The sequence below is a fragment of the Pristis pectinata genome, chromosome 2 (genome assembly GCF_009764475.1).
Source record: "Pristis pectinata isolate sPriPec2 chromosome 2, sPriPec2.1.pri, whole genome shotgun sequence".
In the NCBI taxonomy this organism is placed as follows: Eukaryota; Metazoa; Chordata; class Chondrichthyes; order Rhinopristiformes; family Pristidae; genus Pristis; species Pristis pectinata.
The window spans coordinates 46,716,652-46,742,102 of NC_067406.1; the positions used below are offsets into that span (position 1 = coordinate 46,716,652).

General features: G+C 43.8%; 1 protein-coding gene across 1 annotated transcript in view; it reads right to left on the reverse strand.

Moving 5' to 3' along the window:
• Positions 1–25,451, reverse strand: part of LOC127567543 (potassium/sodium hyperpolarization-activated cyclic nucleotide-gated channel 1-like) — a 194,453-nt gene that overhangs the window by 149,590 nt on the left and 19,412 nt on the right. The window contains exon 2 of the mRNA XM_052010562.1: positions 8,705–9,128. Within this exon, the coding sequence (XP_051866522.1) occupies positions 8,705–9,128 (424 nt within the window). The remainder of the gene's footprint in view (positions 1–8,704; positions 9,129–25,451) is intronic.

Sequence of the window (25,451 nt, forward strand, 5' to 3'; positions counted from 1 at the left end):
AATTTCAAGAAGGGGTATTGAAGCCTCTCCAATCGCACGGTTCACATGCCCAGCTGCTGAGCATCTAGCTAGCTGGTCTCCATCAGGATGGCAAGAACTTAACATCACTGTCTTGGGCTGGAGAAGAATAGTCTGATCTACCTCAGGAAGTTAAAGTCACGTGTCCTTCCAACTGTTGGATCTGAGCACCACCTGAAGCAACTAATCCAGAGGAAACTGGTGGAGAGGATCAACAACAAAACCCCATGAAAAACAGGAGATGCTAGATATCTGAAATGAAACAAATATTTGAAGCTATCAGCAGTTCAGTCAGCATCTGTGGAAAGAACAAGGTTTCAGGTGAGGGCCCTAGATCCGAATGAAATGTTGATTGGTGTCTAACTGTTGATTTGCTTTAGAAGGTCATAAACTGAGACAGAGCATCAAAAGTATCTGAGGGCCATGTGGTAGAAGTACAACAGGGGCAAACAATTCTGGGATTACTATAAAACAATGTCTACCTGAAATATTTCACTGTTACTAATTAGAAATAGTTATTTAAATTCAATTGTTACTACAGCAGATCAGAGGTTAAATATTTACCAGCAAGTGTCTTGCCTTCTGAGTAATTTCTCCCCACATAATAACCAGTCATCAGCAATCCAATTATTGACAATCCCATTCTGCTTTTGCTGTACCAGATATCAGCATAGGTACACAGATGTATCTCTTCAGTGCAATGACTCACCTTCAAAGAGATATTTAGAAGTACATAAACAGGAAGTTAAACACCATGATTTTCCATCGGAATCAAAATGCAGAAAATACGGAGCAGGTCATCATATCTTGCATGATATAATAATAGAATAGTGAACTGAATTGTTTTTTGTTACATTCTGGTAACATCAAAATCAGACAGAAAGTCCTACCAGCACATTATGATGAAAACATTAACTTTGTCCCTCTCCCCATTGGTGCTGCCTGATCTCTAGAGCATCTCTAGTATTCTGTGTTTTATTTCAGATTTCCAGCATTTTCTTTGTGATTTTCCATCTGTTAGTTTCAATTTTAGTTCTAGCCGCCAAGGAGACATGCAGAATAATTGCGACACAGTTTTTAAACTGTTGTGGCTGGGGAGGGAATCTCCTCACTCATTCAAAGTACAAGTAGCTGTCCTCTACATCCTGCATGCCAATCCAAGATACTCCTGACCCATAGAAAGAACTTGACTGTTTAATTTTCTTCTAACCCTGCTGCTCCTTCTAACCAATTTCAAGAACAGCAACACCTGCTGACTGAATTATTCCATGTTAGAATGGTATCAGGCCCTGAATTATTTGAATTATATCATCACACTATTGCAATTTGAGGTTCTCACTCACCTGCAACTAGGATATAGGACACTACCCAAACCCCAGGAGTCAGAATCATTACTGGCATCAATGTAGTTTTATTCTTCCCCAATTTTAACGGGCCCTTTCCCTCCCAGTTTTCATTGGATATACTGACAGGACTCTGTGCTCTGTACACACTGTAATAACTCAATGTAACTGCACTGTGTAATGAATTAACCTATACAATCGGTATGCAAGACAAGTTTTTCCACTGTACCTCGGTACAAGTGACAATAATAAACCAATATCAGTACTTTAAACAGGGAAAGGAAGGAAAGTTCATCGGAGACACAAGAAATTCTGCAGATGCTGGAATCTGGAGCAATACACAAAAAGTGCTGGAGGAACTCAGCAGGTCGGAACAGCATTGAACTTTGTCCACATCACATCACAGTGGAGGGCATACCATTCTGTTCACCTGTATTGTATCTCAAAGTACAAAAAGTCTCAAATACCTGTGTCTGGGTCCTTGTGTTGGGAATATCCACTACTGACGCTGACTGAGTAGCAACTCGCATATCAGCATCCAAAAGAGGAACAAAAGGGAATTGCACTTGAAAGGCACCTTTCATGAGATTCAGGTCAATAAGAGTTTGTAACGCAGGGCTTCATAATGCAGGGAATCCTTTAACTCTGTACATACACCACTTGGCTCTGGGAGATGCAGAATCCCCTCACTACACTGGCCTCATGGGCTCAGAGCATCAGCCCAGAGACACAACCTGATGGGCCATGGGATCAAAGAAGTAATGACTGATGTTCTTAACATGTAATTAAAACAGCAAAATAAAACAAATTACTATGCTTGTAGCAGGATTTGTGCAAAAGATGGTCAAAAGTTACCTTTACCAGGATATAATTAGCATTAAAGTGTTGTAAGTATTGAATTTATTCAGCAAATGTTCCTTTGAATAACAATGTGTTTTTTAGTTAACCCAATGAAGTATTGTTAATGTGATTGTCAAAATGAGATGATCAACAATGTTGGAGCAAATAGTTGTATTGTAAGCAGGATGAGTACAGAGGCAAATAAAAACAAGGTACTAGAAAAATAAATAGCTTTTCAAGGGTAAAGCAGTCCATCATGCAAACACAAAGGAAGTTGTGGGCGTGCTACGTTGGTTCCGGAAGCCTGGCCACACTTGCAGGCAGCCCCAGAACACTCTACGCAAAAGGTGCATTTCACTGTGTGTTTCGATGTACATGTGACTAATAAAGAAATCTTATATCTTGTATAATTTCAGAATAGTGATACCAATATTGGGAAGCAAGGCCTGACAGCACATTCCTCCACTGAGTTCAAATTCTTCATTAGCCATGGTCCCTTTCCCACCCTTAGCAGGGCTGGACATCAAGGACTTAGGCACCTGATTCATTTCACCACTTATCAGTTGTGTCCATGCCAAGCCAATAAATGAGCATCTGCAGTCCTTTATTTCTCTATTGGAATTAGAGTATTATTATCACATGTACTAAGATACAATGAAAAACCAAGTCATCTATACAGATCACTTTAAAACGCAAGTACAGTGAGGTAGTACAAGGAAAAAGCAATAACAGAATATAGTGCCTCAGTTACAATTACAGAAAAAGTGCAGTGTAAGTCGACAATAAGGTGCAAGGGCCATGATGAGGTAGATTGCGAGGTCAAGAGTTCATCATTAATGTACAAGAGGTCCATTCAAGAATCTGATAACAGCAGGTTAGAAGCTGTCCTTGGACCTGTTGGTGTGTATTTTCAAGCTTTTGTAGCTTCTGCCTGATGGAAGGGGCGAGAAGGGGTATTTGGTTTAGCTGGCTGCTTTGCTGAGGCAGCGGGAATTGTAGACAGATTCCATGGAGGGGAGGCTAGTTTTTGTGAAAGCTTTGAAGTATCAGGTGAGTCACTCACTCACAGGATACCCATCCTACAGCCTGATATTGTAGCCATGGTAATTACGTGGTTGGTGCAGTTGAACTTCCACTTAATGGTGACTCTAAAGATACTGATGGTAGAGGATTCGGTGATGGTAATACCATTGAATGTTAAGGGTAGGTGGTTAGACTCTCTCATGTTGGAGGTGGTCATTGCTTGGCTTTCATGGTATGAATGTTACCCACTAATCATCAGCCCATGGCTGAATATTGACTGGATCTTACTGCATGCAGGCATGGACTGCTTCATTTACTATGGAGATGCGGATGGAATTGAACATTGTGTGTTCATCAGTAAAATGCAGCAGAGGTAACCATCCAAAGACAACACACAAAATTCTAAAAAATGTTCACCTCTCCCTACCAAGTCTTTTGGTTGCCTCCACTGCTTCATTATCAATGCAAAACCACCAGAATTTTCCTGGTCTTATTTCATATTTAACTTGAGCAAGATGATTTGTTACTCAATTCCTTCATTGCATTTCCTCTGATATCTTTGTCAGAGATAAACTGACCTAGTGTTCACCCTCTTCCTTATCCACAGATCTTGTTTGACCTTGCACCTTATTGTATACCTGCAACGCACTTCCCTGTAGCTGTAACACTTTACTCTGTATTCTGTTATTGTATTTACCCTCTACTACCTCAATGCACTGTGTAATGAATTGATCTGTACGATCGGTATGCAAGACAAGTTTTTCACTGTACCTCGGTACAAGTGACAATAATAAACCAATACCATAGATGCTAAGATATTAATGCTGGAAAATACATGATTACACATCTTTCCATCATTAATATTTCAGTTGAATATGCCTGTCCAAATATGAATGGACTCCATTCAGCATCTGCCATCACTTTCATGGAAAATCCCAGAAATAGAGGCAGGGCCTATTGGCCCCTGGAGAACAGCCACCTGTTAAATTTCCTTTTTCCATACTCCCAGTTGGGCAATAATACTGTTGAAAATTCAGGAGTCAGTCTGAATTTCAAGTACTCACAGGTTAGCAAAAGAACCATTAGATGCAGGAAATAGACTTCTCTGTTAAAAACCTGGAAACTAATCCCTTACAGATGCAAAAACTGACAAAGCATGCAATGACCCAAAGAAGAAAATATTAGGACTGATGAGTAAAGAATTATTTGCTCAGAGGTAGGATTTAAGCACTGCTTTTAGAATGACTGGCAAGTAGAGAAGTGGAAGGAGGAGAATTCCCCAACATAATGCTTTAAGCAGTGTTGGCTCTGCATTTAGCTGCAGAGTCCTGACTTGAAGGACCCCCAAGATCCCACACGGTTACAGGGGCCAGAGGACATTATAGAGTCAGAGAGGGGCATCTAGGGAAGGTCCTGAACATCTGGATGAGAACTTTAAGTTTCTGGTGGACTTGGAATTGGTGTAGGTCAATAGGAATTATGGTGAGTCGACTGTGTGGGTTCAGAAGAGTGCAGTGTTTGTTGAGCTCAAGCGGCGTCAAATGGCAATGTGGTTATCACGGGCATTTGCCTCATTTGTGATACTTTAAGCACAGGGCCCTAGTAGGACCAGTCACTTCTTTTGTGGCCCCTAAGAAGGATGTCCTGTGGGAATAAATGCTCTGTGCTAATGAAAGCCATTCATAAGGTGTCAACTGATTACACCATGGAGTCATAGGTTTATACAGCACAGAACTCAGCCCTTCAGCCCAACTCATCCAAAGTGCCAACCAAAGTGCCCTTCTGAGCTAGTCCCATTTGTCTGCATTGGGTCCATATCCCTCTAAGCCTTTTGGATCCATGAACATGTCCAAATGTCTTTTAAATGTTGTAATTGTACCCACCTCTACCATTTCCTCTGGCAGGTTGTTCTGTATACCCATCACCCTCTGTGTAAAAAAACCTGCCCCTCAGGTCCCCTTTAAATTTCCCCCCTCACTTTAAACCTATACCCTCTTGTTTTTGAATCCACTATCCTGGGCAAAAGACTGTGACCATACAGCTGATCTATACCCCTCATGATTTTATAACCCTCAATAAGGTCACCTTTCTGCCTCCTGTTCCAGAGAAAACAGTCCCAGCCTGTCCAGTCTCTCCTCATAATTCAAGCCCTATAGTCCCAGCAGCATCCTCTGAATCTTTTCTGCGTCTTCTTTAATTTAATCACATTCTTCCTATAGTATGACAATCAGAACTGCATACAATATTCCAGGTGCAGTCTCAGCAACTTCTTATACAGCTGTAACATGACTTCCCAACTCTTGTACTCAATATCCCGCCTGAGAAAAGCAAGTGTGCCATATGCTTTCTTCATCACCTCATCTATGTGTGTTGCAACTTTCAGGGAATTCTGTACTAGTACTGCTAGGTGCTGTTCAACAACACTCCCCAGGGTCCTGTCATTTACTGTGTATGTCATGCCCTGGTTTAACTTCTCAAAATGCATCACTTTGCACTTAGAGTCATAGATTCATGGCATCAGAGTAATACAGCATGGAAACAGGCCCTTCAGCCCAACTCATCTATGCCGACCCAAGTTTGGCCCATATCCCTATCCATGTACACGTCCAATTGTCTCTTAAATGTTGTTGTTGTACCTTCTTGACTACTTTCTCTGGCAGCTCATTCCATATACGCACTACCCACAGTGTGAAGTTGCCCCTCAGGTTCCTTTCAAATCTTTCTCCTCTTACCTTAAACCTATGTCCTTAAGTTTTTGATTCCCTTTCCCTAGGAAAAAGACCATGTGCATTCACTCAATCTATGCCACTCATGATTTTACGTACCTCTATCAAGTCACCCCTCAGTCTCCCGTGTTCGAAGGAATAAAGTCCTGGCCTGCCTAACCTCTCCCTATAACTCAGGTCAGAGTCCTGGCAACATTCTCGTAAATCTTCTTTGCACTCTTTCCAGTTTAATGATGATTTTCCTGTAACAGGGTGACCAAAACTGTACACAATACTCCAAGTGCGGCCTCACCAACATCTTGTAGGACTGCAATACAACGTCCTAACTCTCATACTCAATGCCCTGACCGATGAAGGCCAGCATGCCAAATGTCTATTTCACCACCTTGCCTACCCATTCTCATCTAAATTGTTTCTATAAATGACAAACAACAGGGGGCCCAGCATCAATCCATGCAGCACACCTCTGGTCATAGGCCTGCAATCTGAGAAACAACCCTCCACTACCATCCTCCCACCAAGCCAATTTTGTATCCAATTGGCCAGTTCACTCTAGATCCCACTTTCTGAACTAGTCTACTACATGGGACCTTGTCAAAAGTCTTGCTTAAGTCCATGTAGACAATATCTACCATTCTGCTTTCATCAATCCTCTTGGTCACCTCTTCAAAAAATTCAATCAAATTTATGAGGCACAATTTCCTGCACACAAAGCCTTGCTAATTATCCCTAATCAGTCCTTCCTTTCCAAATGCAGAATAACCAGGGAGTCAAGTCTGGGGCAGGCAGCAAATTGGATGCCAGAGGTGCATCAACACTATAACCATCACACTGGAAATGGAACTAATATCTAAAAACACAGCTGTCATTTTTACAAACACAGGTTTTGGAATGGAACAGGCTTTAAAAAAAACACAAGTTTTTAACCATGTAATTCATGCAAATAACAGTGACCGGGTTGTGACTGCTCCTGAAATCCTGTGAGAGACACAACTTCAATGCAAAATTAATTTTGCACAATCTACCAAAGACAAATGAGCCATACAAAAAGTACTATGAAAGGAGCTCAGCAGAGACCATGTACGGCAGATAGGAAATTGTACTCCTGGCCGTGGCACCTGGGCTTTCAGATCGCTTAAGAGGGAAAGGAAGCATGCTACAAACATCTTTAATCTACCATGGCTACCAGTATAAGGAAGTTCAGTGAGAGGCCCCTGGCTCTATCAATCTACATGATGCTGAGCATTCACAAAAAATGGACAGGAACATTCCTCCTGACTTACTGCACTGGACCTGGACCTACTGCAAGTACAGGCCTAGATAAACCCACTGGGTAAAACCCAGGAAATCTCAAGGGTGCATAGGGGAACCAAAGATCTAATCTAATGGGGTTTTTACCCATTTTTGTTCTTCTCCATGTTTCAGGGTCACTGATGGTCTCAAGCACGGGAAAAAGTGATTGCACATTCTGCAAAGTGACCAGAAGTGTACCAATAGCTTAAGCCTGTACACAAGGCCATGGTCATATATCTATCTGTGTAGTTCCACACAATCTCAATGCAGCATATTGATTTGAGTATCACAAGGATGTATACATTCATTGCAATGACAGATTAATCAAGATCTGGCTCCTGTCAAATTTCTGGGAAACATATTTTGCACTATTTGCATAATCTGCCTTGGACTTTGCCTGACCATTAAATTACATCATGGTGATCAAGTACAAACATTGTTAGGAGATGTTCTGTCACCTAAAGTAAAGGTTTGAACATTAATTGATGAGAATGTGAATAACAATGTGTTTATATTATTAGATAATGAGAAGAGTGTGCATGCTTTAGTTAAACTGAATATCCAGTGCATGAGAAACTAGTAATTTTCATACCAATTAAACAACAACCAGTCCATAAAAAATAATAAACACCATCCAAAAGAAAGTAAGATTAGAAAGAGCAGATAATTCCAACTATTAGCCATATAGTTTAATCTGCTCCTTGCAGAAGCATCCCTCTTGAACCAGTTTGATGGAAATATTTCCCTTATCATCTCTCTGCAACAAATTTCTCAAATTAATTTCTATTATCATTGAATTCAGGCACAGTATGAAACTCACATCCACTGAGAACTGGACTAAAATAGCCTGAATTCAGAAACCTTCTGAAACTGTTACATAAGGGACCTTCTGGAATGAAATCAAGATTAAAACAAAATGTTACGCAAGCTCAATGCAACCCAGTCACATAAAGACAAATGGTACTGGTAATTGTTAAATCTAGTACTTTTGCCAAATAATAGTCTGCATCTCATGGTAAGATCCCATGTTCCCAGCTACCATTACACTCCAGCTGACTGCAGAATCTTTGTTGTAAGCTGACATGCTCAGAGTTCAACACCCCAGACTCAAAATTCCATTCAGTGCAATGGGACAATTGGATCTAAGGTAACATTAAAAGGAGTCCCTTCAAAGAAGGTTTTAAACATTTCTCCATTTCCATCAGCTCCTGGGAACATTTTAAGCTTGGATTTGGATGAGATACACCACAGCAGTCCAAACACTGACCATGACTACCTTTACAAGGTAGATTGCTCACCAGAGTCCCGTAAGGCCAAATTCATTTTAATCTATACACTGCCCAAATCAAAACCTTTTTTGTGTCAACACCATATGTGTAGTCAGAAAAATAACCTGAATATGTTTCACAACAGATCTACAAATTGTGCTTTGATCTAAGATTTAATGAAGAAGTACTTTACCTCCTCCCACTGGTGTATATATCGAATAAGTCTTGAAAGCCGTAATAATCGTAAGAGACTGAGGATTTTTGTAAACCTCACAATTCTTAGTGCTCTAGCAGTCTTGTAAACATCAGAATCAAATCCTTTTTCTATAATCAGAAATATATAATCCACTGGTATTGAAGAGACAAAATCTAAGATAAACCAGCTCTTCAAGTACTTCCATTTGATCACATTTGGGTCCAATATGATTTCAGCATTGTCTTCTACAACAATTCCAGTTCTAAAATTGACTATCAAGTCCAAAAGGAAGAAGGTATCAGATGCAACATTAAAAATAATCCAAATGGTGGATGTTGACTCTGTGAAGAAGGTGATTCCCACAGGAATAATTATGAGATTTCCAACCATAAGCATCAGCATTATCAAGTCCCAGTAAAACCTAGAAAAAAAAGAGAGATAGAAAACAATAAGTAGAAGAAACCATAATTGTTCCTATTATTTACTAATTAGGTTAGATTCAATCCATGCAACAAAGGATCAAAAGTGCATGAATCACTACTGTAAGATGCCAATACACTTGTTTCAAGCTACAGATTTAAAAGGATATGCGGCTAGCAGTGGTAATATTACCTACCTAGAACAAGCATCAGCTGAAATAATCTAAATTTGAAATACTACAATTCAAGTATGACCTTTTCAGGAATATATTTACCTCATAAACTTCTCTGGGCTGACACTCCGGAGCTTTTCTGAGGGAGTACTATACTAATGGAGGTTCTGTTATTTTCATGAAAAGGTAATTCATCTGTAATTTCCAATGGATTATAAAAGATTCTTCTAATGCTTGATTATAATGGTTATTTTCCCTCATGCGAGTCAAAGCTATAAATGCTGACAGGTGCTCTTTTTAAATAAGAGGAACACATTTTAATTTTCAGTGAACGGGAGCCGAGACTTGGAACAAGAGGCCAGAGTTTTCAAAAGAAGTAAGTCTCTGTGCTTGGTGTTCTTTTTCAGTGAGCAGGACCCTTAAAGAGGCACACTTGCATATTATTAGTAATAATTGGTTAATTAGCTAATCAACAGCAGCCAATAAAAAGAAGCAAGGGTTAAGTGGAGTGGTTTAGTGTTGGAGTGTGGGTGGACTGAAGTTTTGGTTCAAGAGGTTGAGTAAGTGACCAAGGTGAGGGGAGTGTGAGCAGTGCTTTTAAAAAAGAACTTTCAGTAAGAAGGCACAGATAAGGTCTTTATTTTGTTGTCTGTAAATCCTTAGTCCTTGATTCAGTGTAGGCACGATGACAGTGGAATTCTCCTGTAAGATTTGGGATGTCAGGGAACCTCAATCTCCCTGATGACAACATCTGCGAGAAGTGCGTCCAGCTGTAGCTCCTGACTGACCAGGTTAAGGAAATGGAGCTGGAGTTGGATGAACTCAGGACAATCTGGGAAGCTGAAAACCTCAGATGAGACTTTTACCAAAGTGGTCACACCCAGGGTACAGGCTTCAGATAGATGGGTGACCACCAGGAGAAGTAAGGGGAGAAATCAGTCAGTGTGGGGTTCCCCTGTGGCCATAACCCTCAGCAACAAGTATACTCTGGATACTGCTGGGGGGATGACCTATTGGGGTGTAGCAGCAGCTGGGTCAGTAGCAATGTGGCTGGCTCTGTGGCTCAGCAGGGAAGGGTAAAGTCAAGCAGAAAAATAGTAATAGGAGACTTGATAGTTAGGGGGACACAGATTTTGTGGCTGCAAAAAAGACACCAAGATGGTGTGCTGCCTCCCAGGTGCTAGGTTTGAGGATGTCTTGGAGTGACTGCAGAATATTCTCAAGGGGGAGGGTGAGCAGCCAGAGGTCATGGTGCACATTGGCACCAATGACACAGGTAGAAGGGGGAAAGAGGTCCTGTGTGGTGAGCATAAGGAGTTAGGAAAGAGGCTAAAGAGCAGGACCTCCAAGGCAGTAATCTCTAGATTACTCCTGGTGCCATGGTCTAGTTAGGGCAGGAATAGGATGATAGAACAGATGAATGAGTGGCTGAGGAACTGGAGCAGGGTTTCAAGTTCTTGGATCATTGGAACCTCTCCTGGGACAGGGGTGACCTGTACAAGGACTGGTTGCACCTCAGCTGGAGGGGAACCAATATCCTGGCTGGGAGGTTTGCTAGTGCTACTCAGGAGGATTTAAATTAGTTTCCCAAGGAGATGGGAACCAGAGCACTGGGTCAGAAAGTGGAGAGATAGAAAGGAAGGTAGATGTCAGGGCCAGTTTAAAAACAGCCAGCAGCAAAGTAATAGACACAATGGGATGGATAGTTTAAAGTGTTGTGTATTTGAATACTATAAGTAAGGTGATGAACTTGGAGCATGGATCAGTATATGGAACTATGATGTTGAGGCCATAGAGACTTGGTTGAGAGAGGGACAGGAATGGGTGCTTAATGTTCCAGGGTTTTGGTGTTTTAGAAAATATAGAGGGAGGTAAAAGTGGGGGGAGTTGCACTACTAATCAGGGACAGTATCACAGCTGCACTCAGGACATAATAGAGGGCTCATCCACTGAGTCTATATGGGTAGAACTCAAATAAGAAAGGTATAATCACTCTGATGGGATTATACTACAGACTTCACCACCCCTCCTCTTTTCTTTCCCCCCCCCCCCCCCCCCCCCCCAAACAAATAGCCACCGGGACATTGAGGAACAGAGATGCGGGCAGATTAGGGAAAGGTGTAAAACCTAATAGGGTTGTCGTCATGGGGAACTTCAACTTCCCTAATATAAACTGGGACCTTCTTAGTGTAAGAGGTTTAGACAGGGCAGAATTTGTTAGGTGCATCCAGGAGGGTTTCTTAAATCAATATATCAATAGTCCAATGAGAGGAGGGGCTGTACTGGACCTGGTGTTGGGTAACAAGCCTGGCCAGGTGCCTCTCCTTTCAGTGGGAAAACAGTTAGGGAACAATGACCACAACTATTTACATTTTAAGATTGCTATAAATAAGGATTGACCTTGCAAGACAGCATTAAATTGGAGTAGGGAAAATTATGAGAACATTAAGCAGGAATTAAGGAGAATGAATTAGGAACAGCTGTTTTTGGGGAAGTCCATATCTGATGTGGAGGGTTTTTAATGACCAGCTGCACAGAGTACGGGACAGGTATCTTCAAGTAAGAAGGAAGGACAAAGATGGCAAAGTAAGAGAACTTTGGATGTTGAGAGGTGGTGAATTTAGTCAAGAAGAAAAGGGAGAAGTATGTAAAGCTTAGCTAGGATCAAATGGAGCACTTAAGGATTATAAAGAAACCAGAAAGGAACTTGAAGGGAATTAGGAAAGCCAGGAGGTGCTATGAAAAGTCCTTGGCAAATGGGATTAAAGAATCCCAAGGCATCCTAGAGCAAGAGGATAACTAGGAAGAGCGTAGGACCACTCGAGGATAAAGGAGTAAACATTTCCTTGGAAGTGGAGGATGTGGGTGAGGTCCTTAACGAGTACTTTGCATCAGTATTTAACAAGAAGGATGTGGAGGATAGGGAGATCAGTGTGGAGCATGCTAATATGCTAGGGCATTTCAAGATAAAGGAGGTGGTAGTGTTGGGTCTCTCAAGAGCATTAAGATGGATAAGCCCCCCAGGGCCTGATGGGATATACACCAGGTTATTGGGAGAGGCAAGAGATGAGATTGCTGGGGGCTTGACTAATATCTTTGTGTCATCTGTACCCACAGGTGAGGTCCTGGAGGACTAGTGAGTTGCTAATGTTTTTCCATTATTCAAGAAAAGCAAGGATAATCCTGGTAACTATAGACTGGTGAGTCTCTCATCAGTGGTAGGGAAGTTACTGGAGAGGATTCTTGGGGATGGGATTCATGTGCATTTGGAAAACCATGGCCTAAATAGGGACAGTCAGCATGGCTTTATGCAGGGCATCATGCCTTACTAACCTGAGTTTTTTGACAAGGTGACAAGAGTGATTGATGAATGTAGCGCTATGGATGTTGTCTACATGGATTTTAGTAAGGTGTTTGACAAGGTCCCTCATGGGAGGCTCATCCAGAAGATTAAGATGCGTGGGATCCACAGTGAATTGGCCACTTGGATTCAGAACTTGCTTGCCCGTAGAAGACAAGGTAATGGTTGATGGGACTGGAAGTCTGACTAGTGGTGTTCCTCAGGGATCTGTACCTGGACCTCAGCTGTTTGTGATGTCTATAAATGACCTAGATGAAAATGTACATGGGTGGGTTAGTAAGTTTGCAGATGATACGAAGATTGGTGGGTTGTGGATAGCACAGAAGATGAGCAAAGGATACAGCGGGATATAGATCAGTTGCAGAAGTGGGTGGAGAAATGGCAGATGGTGTTCAACCTAGCCAAACATGAAGTGTTACACCTTAGGAGATCAAATGTAAAGAGACAGTATGCTGTTAATGACAAGACACTTAACAGTGAGCAGAGGGATCTTGGAGTCCAAGTTCATAGCTCCCTGAAAGTGGCTACTTTCAGGGAGCTGTGTTGATAGGGTGGTAAAGAAGGCATATGGCATGTCTGCCTTTATTAGTCAAGGCACTGAGTTCAAGAGTCAGGAAGTTGTGCTGCAGCTTTATGAAACTTTAGTTGGGCTGCATCTGGAGTATTGCATTCAGTCTGGTCACCCCATTATAGGAAGGATGTTGAGGCTTTGGAGAAGGTGCAGAAGAGGTTTACCAGGATGCTGCCTGGATTAGAGGGCATGTGCTATGAGGATAGGTTGGACAAGTTTGGGTTGTTCTCTCTGGAGAGGCTGAAGGGATCTCTGATTATGAGAGACATAAATGGAGTAGACAGCCAGTATCTTTCCCCAGAGTTGAAATGTATCATACCAGAGAGTATGCATTTAAGGTGATTGGGGGATAATTTTAAAGGAGATGATTGGGACAATTTTTTTGTTGTACAGTGGTGGGTGCCTGGGAAGTTCTGCCTGGGGTGGTGGTGGTGGCAAATATGATAGGGGCATTCAAGAAGCTCTTAAATAGGCACATGAATGTGAGGGAAATGATAGGATATGGACACTGTGTAGGCAGAAGGGATTAGTTTAGTTGGGCATTTTATTACCAATGTAATTGGTTTGGCACAACATTGTGGGCTGAAGGCCCTGTTCCTGTGCTGTACTGTTCTATGTAATTAAGGGCAGGAAATTGAAGTGATTTGTTTCCCTCACTTCAAGTGGGTAAATGGAGATAAACTATGGGGTCCTGATCTGCATTTCAGACTGTCTAACTCAACACAAGATGGACAACTTTAAGCTGGGAATTTCCTGGATAAGATGGCTAGTTCCAATTTGGATTTGAAATTCTGTGGGAGAAGACAGTGGTAGTGTATGATTGTTTCTCAGACTGGAGGCCTGTGACTAGTGGTGTGCCTCAGGGATCTGTGATGGGTCCATTGTTGTTTGTTGTCTATATCAATGATCTAGATGTGGTAAATTGGATCAGCAAGTTTGCTGATGACACTAAGATTGGAGGTGTAGTGGACAGCAAAGAAGGCTTTCCAAGCTTGGAGAGGGATCTGGACCAACTGGAAAAATGGGCCAGAAAATAGCAGATGGAATTTAATGCAGACAAGTGAGGTGTTGCATTTTGGAAGGACAAATCAAGATAGTACACAGAGTAAATGGTAGGGCACTGAGGAGTATGGAAGAACAAAGGGATCTGGGAGTTCAGATACATAATTCACTGAAAGTGGTGTCACAGGTAGACAGGGTTGTAAAGAAAGCTTTTGGCATCCTGACATTCACAAATCAAAGTATTGAGTATAGGAGTTGGGATGTTATGGTGAGGTTGTATAAGACATTAGTGAGGCCAAATTTGGAGTATTGTGCAGTTCCAGTCACCTAACTATAGGAAGGATATCAGTGAGATTGAAAGAGTGCAGGGAAGATTTACTAGAATGTTGCTGGGTCTTCAGGAGTTGACTTACAGGGAAAGATTGAACAGGTTAGGACTTTATTCCTTGGAGTGTAGAGGAATGAGAGGGAGCTTTGTTAGAGGTTTACAAAATTGAGGGGTATAGACAGAGTAAATGCAAGTAGGCTCTTTCCACCTAGATGAGGAGAGAAGCATGAGAGGACATGACTTTAGGGTGAAAGGGGAAAGATTTAGGGGAACTTCACTCAGTGGTGGGAGTGTGGAATGAGCTGCCATCTGATGTGGTAAATGCAGGCTCACTCTTAAGTTTTAAGAATAAATAGGATAGATACGTGAATGGGAGAGGTCTGGAGGGTTATGGACTAGGTGCGGGTCAATGGGACAAGCAGAATAAAGTTTTGGCACAGACTAGAAGGGCCAAATTGCCTGTTTTCTGTGCTGTAGTGTTCTGTGGTTCTAGTTCCACCACGAGCAGGGGACTTAGAAACTTAATTTACATCATTTTGGCTACATGACTTTTATTTTCAGATGGTCAGCAAACCTCTTTATGCCAAGAAACAATGTTTTATCCTAAAATAAATTTGGCATGCATTGCACTTTATTGATGTTTACAAATGTAATAAAATAAACTTATTGGGCTGTTCAATCATGCATTTGGAATTTCCAAAGACTATCCCTGACTGGCAGATTTTTTGACCTGGTGTCCATGTTCTTCATGGAAATTACCATTAACTGGTATTCTAATTTTAACAGATGCTATTTCCAGAAATTAAAATTCTTGATATACTTCATGAACACAGGATTGATTTCATAAATTTGTACTTGTCTTTGCTTTGTTGTATGATACCAAGGATTAAATATGTATTAGGTAATGAAAATGATTAGTTCAGTAAAATTAGATTCAGGATGGTCAAGAAACAATACATTACTAATATGCAAATACCATCCTTGTGAAAATCCTTGGTGTATGATAGCAGAATTTAGCTATAACAGAAGCACTTGAAAAGCAAAAAACTGCAGATGCTGGAAATATAACATAAAAGTAGAAAATGTTGGGAACACTCAGCAGGTCAGGCAACATCTCTGGAGAGGAAAAACACAGTTAACATTACAGGTAGATGACCTTTCATTGGAACTGGCCAGTTTCTGACGCAAAACAGAAAGGCTGGTTATTTAGAACTATTGAATTGTGTTGAATGCTGAAGGCTCTAATGTGCCAGGTATGGAAATGACATGCTCTTCCTCAAGCTTCTGTTGAACTTCAGTGGGACAGTAAGAGGCCAAAGATGGGTCAGAGTGGGAGTGAAATTGAAAATTAGTGCCTGCTTACTTGGGCTTTCAAAAATAACTTGAAGAATCAGAACTGGTCTCTTCTAATGCAAGGTTACCAATCTGTAACATTTAATTCCACTTTCCTCTCCATAGACGTTGCCTGACCTGAGTATTTGTAGCATTTTCTATCACTTCATATTTCCAGCAGCTGCAATTTTACTTCAATTCCAGCACTGTTTTCTTTCTCTGCCTTGTTTTCATTCTATTCTTTCTGCTTGCAAGTTCTGCCACGATTTACAACCACCATTTGTCATTCACTCTCTTCATCCAGAGACATTCTCCTCTTTCCCTCCACTCCACTTCCTTCACTGCAACTTGTGTGTTTGATTTCAATCAAGATTTCTGGTTTTAATGAAGTTTTATTGACCTGGACTGTTGATTCTGTTCCCCTCTCCATAGATGCTGTCTAACATGCTGAGTGTTTCCAGTATTTTCTAGTTTTTTTGTGCCCAAACCATTGATCTAAAGAGATTAAATCTCCCCACAGCAGCTGGGAATTTAAATTCAATAAGTTTTTGAATAAACAGCTAGTGCTGATAATGGTGAGAATGACTCTGTCCTAACTAATTTCCAAACACAAATGTGTTTTTATCTGGCTGAACTGTACTCCAGATCCACAGCAATAAAGTTGTCTCTTAACCAACCTCAGATATGGCCCAGCAGGCCATCTGTTTAAGGATGAACAACAAATAAGTGCCAGTTTACTCAGTGCCCTCCACTTCAGTGAATTTTGCAGCATATTGGAAATTACTGCCTTTGTAGCGACTCACCGCACCGGCTCCCGACATCGCGACGTCATCGGAGGCCCCGATCCAAGATGGCGTGGGGCCCGCCTTCTTCCCCAGCATTGGGCTGGGAAAGCCCGTGCACGGGAAGGTCAGGTGACATGCGCGTGACGTCAGTGCGGGAATTGCTCAGCTATTAAAGGCGCACCGCGCCCCGGTTGGCATTAGACCTTCGATTTCGAAACCAGCGACTGTGTCTTGATTTGGTAGTGTGTAGCTAGTCGCTACATTGGTGACCCCGACAGGCCCAAACGTTTTTGGACCCACGATGTCTGCACATCAAGAGGTACAGGCAGTAGCCCTTAAACTGCCCACCTTCTGGACCCTCCGGCCCAGTGTCTGGTTTGACCAGGCCGAGGCCCAGTTCCAGGTTCGCCAGATCACCAGGGACGACACTAAGTACTATTACGTGGTGGGCGCCCTCGACCAAGACACCGCCGCCCAGATCGAGGATTTCATCCAGGCACCCCCGGAGGAGAAGTACGGTAAGTTCAAGACTCTCCTCCTCAAGACCTTCGGCCTTTCCCGACGTGAGTGAGCCTCCCACCTCCTCCACCTCGATGGGTTGGGCGACAGGCCCCCCTCCCTGCTCATGAATGAGATGCTGGCCCTGGCAGACAGGCATAAGCCTTGCCTGCTGTTTGAGCAGATCTTCCTGGAGCAGCTACCCGCCGACGTCCACCTGTTCCTGGCGGATGCCGATTTCAGCGAACCCCGGAAGGTGGCCACCCAAGCGGATGTCCTATGGCGGGCGAAGAAGGAGAGCGGGGCGTCCGTTGAGCGCGTTGCCACGCCACGTGCCCAGCAGGCCAGACTCGGTGATCGAACGCCCCTCACCCGCCACCAGGTCTGAGGCACCAACCAACCAATGGTGTTTCTACCACCGACAGTGGGGTGCTGACGCCCGCAGATGCTGGCTACCATGCCGGTTTCCGGGAAACTCCAGGGCCAGCTGCCACTGATGGCTACGGCGGCTGGCCACCCGGATAGCCTCTTGCATGTGTGGGACAGGTATTCTGGACGTCGGTTCCTAGTGGACACCGGAGCTGAAGTCAGCGTCATGCCTCCCAATGGCTGTGAGACTCACAACCGTATGCCAGGACCCACCCTCAGAGCTGCCAACGGCAGCGCCATTCGGACCTTTGGTTCCCAGTTGGTACACCTCTGGTTCGGCACCTGCGACTTTACTTGGAGGTTCATCCTGGCTGCCATCGCGCAACCACTCCTTGGGGCTGACTTCCTTCAAGCCAACAGTCTGCTGGTTGACCTGTGGGGTAAGCGTTTGGTACATGCCAGGACCTTCCAAATGTTCTCGTTGGGTGAGGCCAAGCTGCCGGCCCCACACCTCGACTCCGTCACCACATCGACCACTGAGTTTGCCAGGGTCCTGGCAGAGTTCCCGTCTATATTAACGCCCCAGTTCTCCACCACCTTGCCCAAGCATGGCGTCCAGCACCACATCCCCATCCAGGGCCCTCCCCTCCACGCCCGCGCCCGGCGGCTACCCCCAGACAAGTTCTGCCTCGCGAAGGAGGAATTCAGAAAAGTAGAGGAGCTGAGGATCATCCGCAGGTCGGACAGCCCATGGGCCTCTCCTCTACACATGGTCCCCAAGGCAGCCGGAGGCTGGCGGCCCTGTGGTGATTACCAACACCTCAACGACATCACTACCCCGGACCGGTACCCCGTGCCACACATTCAGGACTTTGCTGCCAACCTACATGGATGGTCCATTTTTTTTCCAAGGTCGACCTCATCCGCGGGTATCACCAGGTCCCGGTGCATTCCACCGACATTCCGAAGACGGCGCTGATCACACCTTTCGGCCTCTTTGAATTCGTCCGGATGCCCTTTGGTCTCAAGAACGCTGCTCAGTCCTTCCAATGACTCATGGACGCAGTCGGGCGTGACCTTGACTTCGCCTTCATATACCTCGACGACATCTTGATCGCCAGCAACAGCCGCCAGGAACATTTCACGCACCTCCACCAACTCTTTTCTCGCCTGAGGGATTTCAGCCTAACTGTCAACCCAGCCAAATGCCAATTCGGGCTGGAGACAATCTATTTCCTAGGTCATCGGATTGACAAGCACGGCGCCTTGCCCCTGCCTGCGAAGGTTGATGCCATCCGCCATTTCGCCAGACCCACCTCCATCAAGGGCCTGCAGGAATTCTTCGGTATGGTAAACTTTTACCACCGGATCATACCATCCGTGGCCCGCATCATGCACCCGTTGTTTGCTCTCCTGTCGGGCGGAAGCAAGGACATTGTTTGGTCGGAAGAGGCTCACACCGCGTTCGTCGAAACCAAGCAGGCCTTGGCGGATGCGGTCATGTTGGTGCATCCTCACGTGGACGTCCTGACTGCCCTCATGGTCGACGCCTCCAGCGCAGCGGTCGGAGGCGTGCTAGAACAGCTTATCGAAGGGCGTTGGCAACCGCTGGCGTTCTTCAGCAGGCACCTTCGACCACCAGAGCTCAAATATAGCGCCTTCGACTGCGAGTTGTTGGCATTGTACCTGGCCATCAGACACTTCCATTACTTCTTGGAGGGCAGGCCGTTTACAGCTTTCACCGACCACAAGCCGTTGACCTTCGCCTTCCACAAGGTCTCAGACCCCTGGTCAGCGCGGCAACAGCGGCACTTGTCGTACATCTCGGAGTTCACCACTGACGTCCGCCATCTGTTGGGGAAAGGGAACATGGTCGCAGATGCACTGTCACGGCCCACCATCCAAGTTTTATCCCAGGGGGTGGATTTCGGCGCCTTAGCGGAAGCACAGCGAACAGACATGGAGATGCCCAGCTATCGCACCGCAGTCTCAGACCTGCAACTGCAAGACCTACTGGTAGGCCCCGGTGAGTGCACCATACTCTGCGATATCTCCACAGGTAGACCCTGCCCCATTGTGCCAGCTGCCTGGCGCAGATGGGTGTTTGATGCCATCCACGGCCTTGCACACCCATCCATCTGGACTACTGTCCAGATGGTGTCAGACAAGTTCATCTGGCATGGCCTGCGTAGACAGGTTTCCGAATGGGCCCGGTCCTGCACTCACTGCCAGACCTCGAAAGTACAGCAGCATGTCAAGGCCCCTTTGTAGGATTTTCAGCCTACCGCCGGAGGTTTGACCATATCCATGTCGACCTGGTCGCCCCCTTCCCAGTCTCCTGAGGAGCGCAGTACCTCCTTATGATTGTTGACCGTTTTACCCGCTGGCCTGAAGCCATTCCCCTCGCAGACACCTCCACCCATTCCTGCGCACAGGCCCTTTTGTCAACTTGGGTGGCCCGTTTTGGTGTCCCAGCACATATCACTTCCGACAGGGGAGCTCAATTCACCTCCGGCCTGTGGTCTGCCATCGCCGATTTGTGGGGTTCCCGGATCCACCTCACCACTGCCTATCACCCGCAATCCAATGGGCTGGTGGAGAGGTTCCATCACCACCTGAAGTCGGCACTCATGGCCCGCCTTAAGGGGCCCAACTGGGTAGACGAACTCCCCTGGGTCCTGCTGGGGACACGCACCGTGCCAAAAGAGGACCTGCATGCCTCGTCCATGGAGATGGTCTACAGAACGCCCTTAGTTGTCCCGGGCGAGTTCCTACCAGCCCCTCGGGGGCCAGAGGAAGGACCTACCACGGTGCTCGACCAGCTGCGCGAGCAACTTGGAAGCCTGGTCCTGATTCCCACCTCACGGCACGGACAGGTCCTGGCCCATATGCCAACTTCCCTCCAAGACTGTAAGCTTGTCTTCGTCAGGAGGGGTGTGCCCCGATCACCGCTGCAATGGCCGTACGAAGGACCGTTCCGGGTCATCAGGAACAATGGATCTACATTCGTGCTGGACATTAGGGGGCGTGAGGAGGTGTTTACGGTTGACCGGCTGAAGCCGGCTCATTTAGACTTGGACCAGCCCATGGTGGCACAGCGAGCGTGGCGCAGGGGCAGGCCGCCCAAGTCATAGTTTCTTTAATTCTGGTTTTTGCGACAGTATTGCTGGTTCTGGGGGGGGGGGGGGGGGGGGGGGGTTATGTAGCGACTCACCACACTGGCATCGAATCGGCTCCCAACATCGCGATGGATTCAGAGGCCCCGATCCAAGATGGCACGGGGCCCTCCTCCTTCCCCAGCATTGGGCTGGGAAAGACTGTGCGCAGGAAGGTCAGGTGACATGCACGTGACGTCAGTGCGGGAACTGTAGTGCAGGAATTGCTCAGCTATTAAAGGCGCACCGCGCCCCAGTCGGCATTAGACCTTCGATTTCGAAACCAGCGACTCTATGTCTTGATTTGGTAGTGTGTAGCTAGCCGCTACACCTTGTTGTATCAAGGGTAGAAAATCTGTAACACTTTTGGCTGGCTTGCATGTGCCATTTGAACCAATGAGGCCCAAAAAAACTGCCACTATATATGATCTTTGAGTCACACAAGACACCTTGTGTGTCATTGTTATCAAAAACAATCTAGTTCATCAGGTAATGTTGTACCCATGATCCATCAGGAGAACCAATTTGTTCCTTCAAATCAAATCCAATGTTACCAATTCTAAGATATTACTCAACTAAGTGTATGCAACAACCACATGGGGAGGGGGGGGAGAGCAAATATGCCAGAGAAATAGTACTTCAGTGCTTTTATAGATCTATCTAGCAAATTTATACCTTCTACAATCAGCTCTGAGCATTAATATAAATGTTATATTGATTGCATTCTGAAAGCAAAAAAAAACAAATCAATCAAGCTCCTAAACATCTGTTATCACATTACCTCGCTGATGAAGGATATGTACCCATTGGTGGGCTTTCCACCAATGCAACTTCTACAGATGCATTAAGATAATGCTTATGGATGTACATTGCCAATTTAGACGTATATGCCTTACAAACTAATGATTGGAAAATCCTTTGGACCTGCTGCCTTCACCACCTTATGACACTTCCCATTTTGTTTTTACAATGCATTCACATTGCACAAACTAAAAATAAATTATATGCACAACAACATTTTCACTTGTTTCTGCAATGTTACAAGAAAAGTTAATACTTGTGTTAATCCTTAGGAGTTTTATCTTCAATGTAAAGTATACACTTTAAAAATAAAAAGAAACTTTGTCTAGAAATTAGACCACCATTTTATGGGACACCGAAAAAGTTTTACAAATATTGCTCACTTCCAATTGGGGTGATGTTAACAAAATCAAGAAACTAATTTTTTAAAAAAACTGATTTAAAAATCATTGGTATGGTTTTCACCCTGATTCATGCATAAGCACTTCACCAATGTGTATCTTGACAACAGCTTTGTGCATTATAAATGCTTGTCATAGGTTCCACCTTTAAAATTGAATTTCTGTCCATAAACATAGCCACTATGCACTGATTGGGATCATTAGCTGCCTGACTAACAATAGGTATGTGCGCTATCTTTGATCATGACCAGAAGTGCCTTGGTCAATTTCTGATGGTTGCTTATTGACCCTGAAATAATCAGCACGTTCTAATGTGCCCAATTGCATCCCAAAGCACGAGAATGAGCTAAACAAACCAGGGAATAACACATCTGATCACTAGTTCCAAGTCAATTAATTGATATCAATCCTGCAAAGGACCTTAGAGCCCTGATGAAGAGGAAGGACAAAAATCAGTCAGTATTTCTTTATTTATGCTAATAAGTGCATGGGCATGGATGAAGGCAGCCTTTGGCATCCTTTGCTGCCATTCAATTATTGATGTTCATTGCTCGTGGCTTCACATGTAACGCAATAGAGAACACCCAGCTTTGACATATCTTACTGCTGCACGCAATGACATCTTCAGCCATGTGGATTCAGCTCATGCACTTTCAGACATCTAGTTGAAAACAAATGTTCCAAAATATGGAGCAGAGTGACTAACAGAGCACTAATGGACCAATAATAATACATAAAATGGAAAATGCTGGATACCAAAGAATATCACAATAGGATTAATAAATTATTCATTTCATCCTGAGTTTTGTCATCATTAATTCCTTTCTTCTTTCTTTCTTTTTCAATCTTTTTATTAGTTTTCAAATTAATACAGATTAATATATAACATCAATGTTTGTACATGTAATACAAAGAGATCGGAAGAACAATCATGGCATGGATAATCATAAAAAACAAAGTATATAAAAAAATCACCATATCCAATGATCTTTCAATGAATGAATATAATATAAAAGAAAGGAAAGAAAAAGATCTATTATAAAATATAAAAGAAAGAAAAAAAAATCCCCAAAACAATAAGAAAATTTATAAACAGTATATCAAACCAAACTAAGCTAAAGAAAAAAAAATACAAAAAAACAAACAGAAAAAAAAGGACTAAAATTTCTCAGTAGAAACAGAGCAATATTATGTTGTCAACTCTATTCCTCTAAGTTGAAAGGTTATTCCTGAAAATATTGACTTTGGCTAAGGTATGGTTTCCATTCTACCTTTCGAACCTTACCAAAATGTCTATTCCTTGTGTATTTCCAAACTGTGAATGAAAACTGATCGTTCAAAATAAAGGGTCATCTTATGTAACACTCTATATTCTGACTCAATGTTTCCTAGATGGGTCATTTGACAGCAAAAAAAAAGTGCGAGAACTCCACTCTCGATTCCCAACCCACATCTCCCTTCATGACACAGGAGGGAGAAGGCCAGATGATTGATATGGCTTACTTGGTACTGATTGGTGATTGGATCTTGAAACTCCTAGATTTCTGTGGTATAAATTCCAAAAGATTATGCTTCACATGGAAATAAAAGACTCCATGGCACTATGTTAAAGAGGAACAGGACACCCTACTGTGATGTTCTGGACAAACTCTACTATATTCCTCAATGAACATCTGCAAAACACATAACTGGTCATTATCACATTGCTTCATGGTTGACCATGGGTGCAAATTGGTACTCTACATTGCAATAGTAATCATAATTCAAAGCCTACCTCACTTTCCTTCATTTCTTTTTGACTGTATGGGGAGACACTTAATCTAGTAAACCAAAAAAAACAGCATTAGTTAATCTTGTTACCCATGCCTTTTCCGAAATAATCTGTATTCGAATAAGTATCTACACCAGTACCAAAAATTCTGTGCACAATGACTACTGTCTTCAGTTCTACACATCATTTTTTCCTTAGGCAGTCCATCAGGATCAAGGATGATTTGCTTCCACTTCAGTTTTCTGGGTTAACAAAGAGAACATGATTAACGAAGCCAATATGGGAACTGCAGACTCTCCACAGATGGAGCAGGAGGTTCCTACTGCAGCAAGCAGGTGGCAGTTTGTGAGGAAATTTGCTTCATCCATTATTTACGTAGTTTCTGTGCAGTTCTGATGCATGGCTTCGGTGTTCTCAATACCATTCACTATGCTTTCAGAGGCATGAGCGAGGTATGGATGTTATCAGTGAGGATATTGCATTGTTTTCCTTAGAGGCTGTGAGGACATCCTTAAATATTTTTTGTTTGGTAAAATGGGAAATTGGTGTATTATTGTCACTTGTACTGAGATACAGTGAAAAACTTGTCTTGCATACCGTTTGTACAGATCAATTCATTACACAGTGCATTGAGGTAGTAAAAGGTAAAACAGTAACAGAAAGCAGAATAAAGTGTCACAGCTACAGAGAAAGTGCTGTGCAGGCAGACAATAAGGTGCAATGTCATAATGAGGTTGATTGTGAGATCAAGAGTCCATCTTGTCATATGAGGGAACCATTCAATAATCTTATAACAGAAGGATAGAAGCTGTCCTTAAACCTGGTGGTACGTGCTTTCAGGCTTTTCTCTCTTCTGCCCGATGGGAGGGGGGAGAAGAGAGAATGTCCAGGGTGGGTGGGGTCTTTGATTATGCCGGCTGCTTTACTGAGACAGTGAGATGTATAGACAGAGTCCATGCAGGGGAGGCAGGTTTCCGTGATGTGCTGTGTCCACAAATCTCTGCAGTTTCTTGTGGTCACAGGCAGAGCAGTTGCCATGCCAAGCCGTGATGCATCCAGAGAGGATGCTTTCCATGGTGCATCCATAAAAATTGGTGAGAGTCAAAGGGAACATACCAAATTTCTTTAGCCTCCTGAGGAAGTAGAGGCACTGGTCTGCTTTTTTGGCTGTGGTGTCTCTGTGGTTCGACCAGGACTGGCTATTGGTGATGTTTACACCTAGGAACTTGAAGGTCTCAAGCCTCTTGACCTCAGCACCTTTGATGTAAACAGGTGCATGTGCACTGCCCCCCCCCTTCCTGAAGTCAATGAGCAGCTCATTGTTTTGCTGACGTTGAGGGAAAGGTTGTTGTCATGACACCATGTCACTCGGCTCTCTATCTCCTTCCTGTACTCCGACTCATCATTATTTGAGATATGGCCCACTGCAGTGGTATCATCTGCAAACTTGTAGATGTAGTTCGAGAAGACTCTGGCCAGGCAGTCGTAATGTGTGTAGCGCAGTAGGGAATAGTAAACCCATAGTAGGGAATAGTGAATTCTTGGAACTGTAATGTAGCAGTGGGATAAATGGGGACTCAACAGGGTTGGTACCAGGCAGTGAAAGTCTGTAACAGGCTCAACTGGCCTAAGCCATAAACTGTAGGCAAAAGTAAACCATGGTAAACTCATGCCTGGTTACCAGCTAACAACAACTCCAGGACAGAAGCTTCAAATTGTACATATAAGTTAAAAGTGGAACAGCTCACATAGCACATAGGCACTGAAGCTTGAAACTG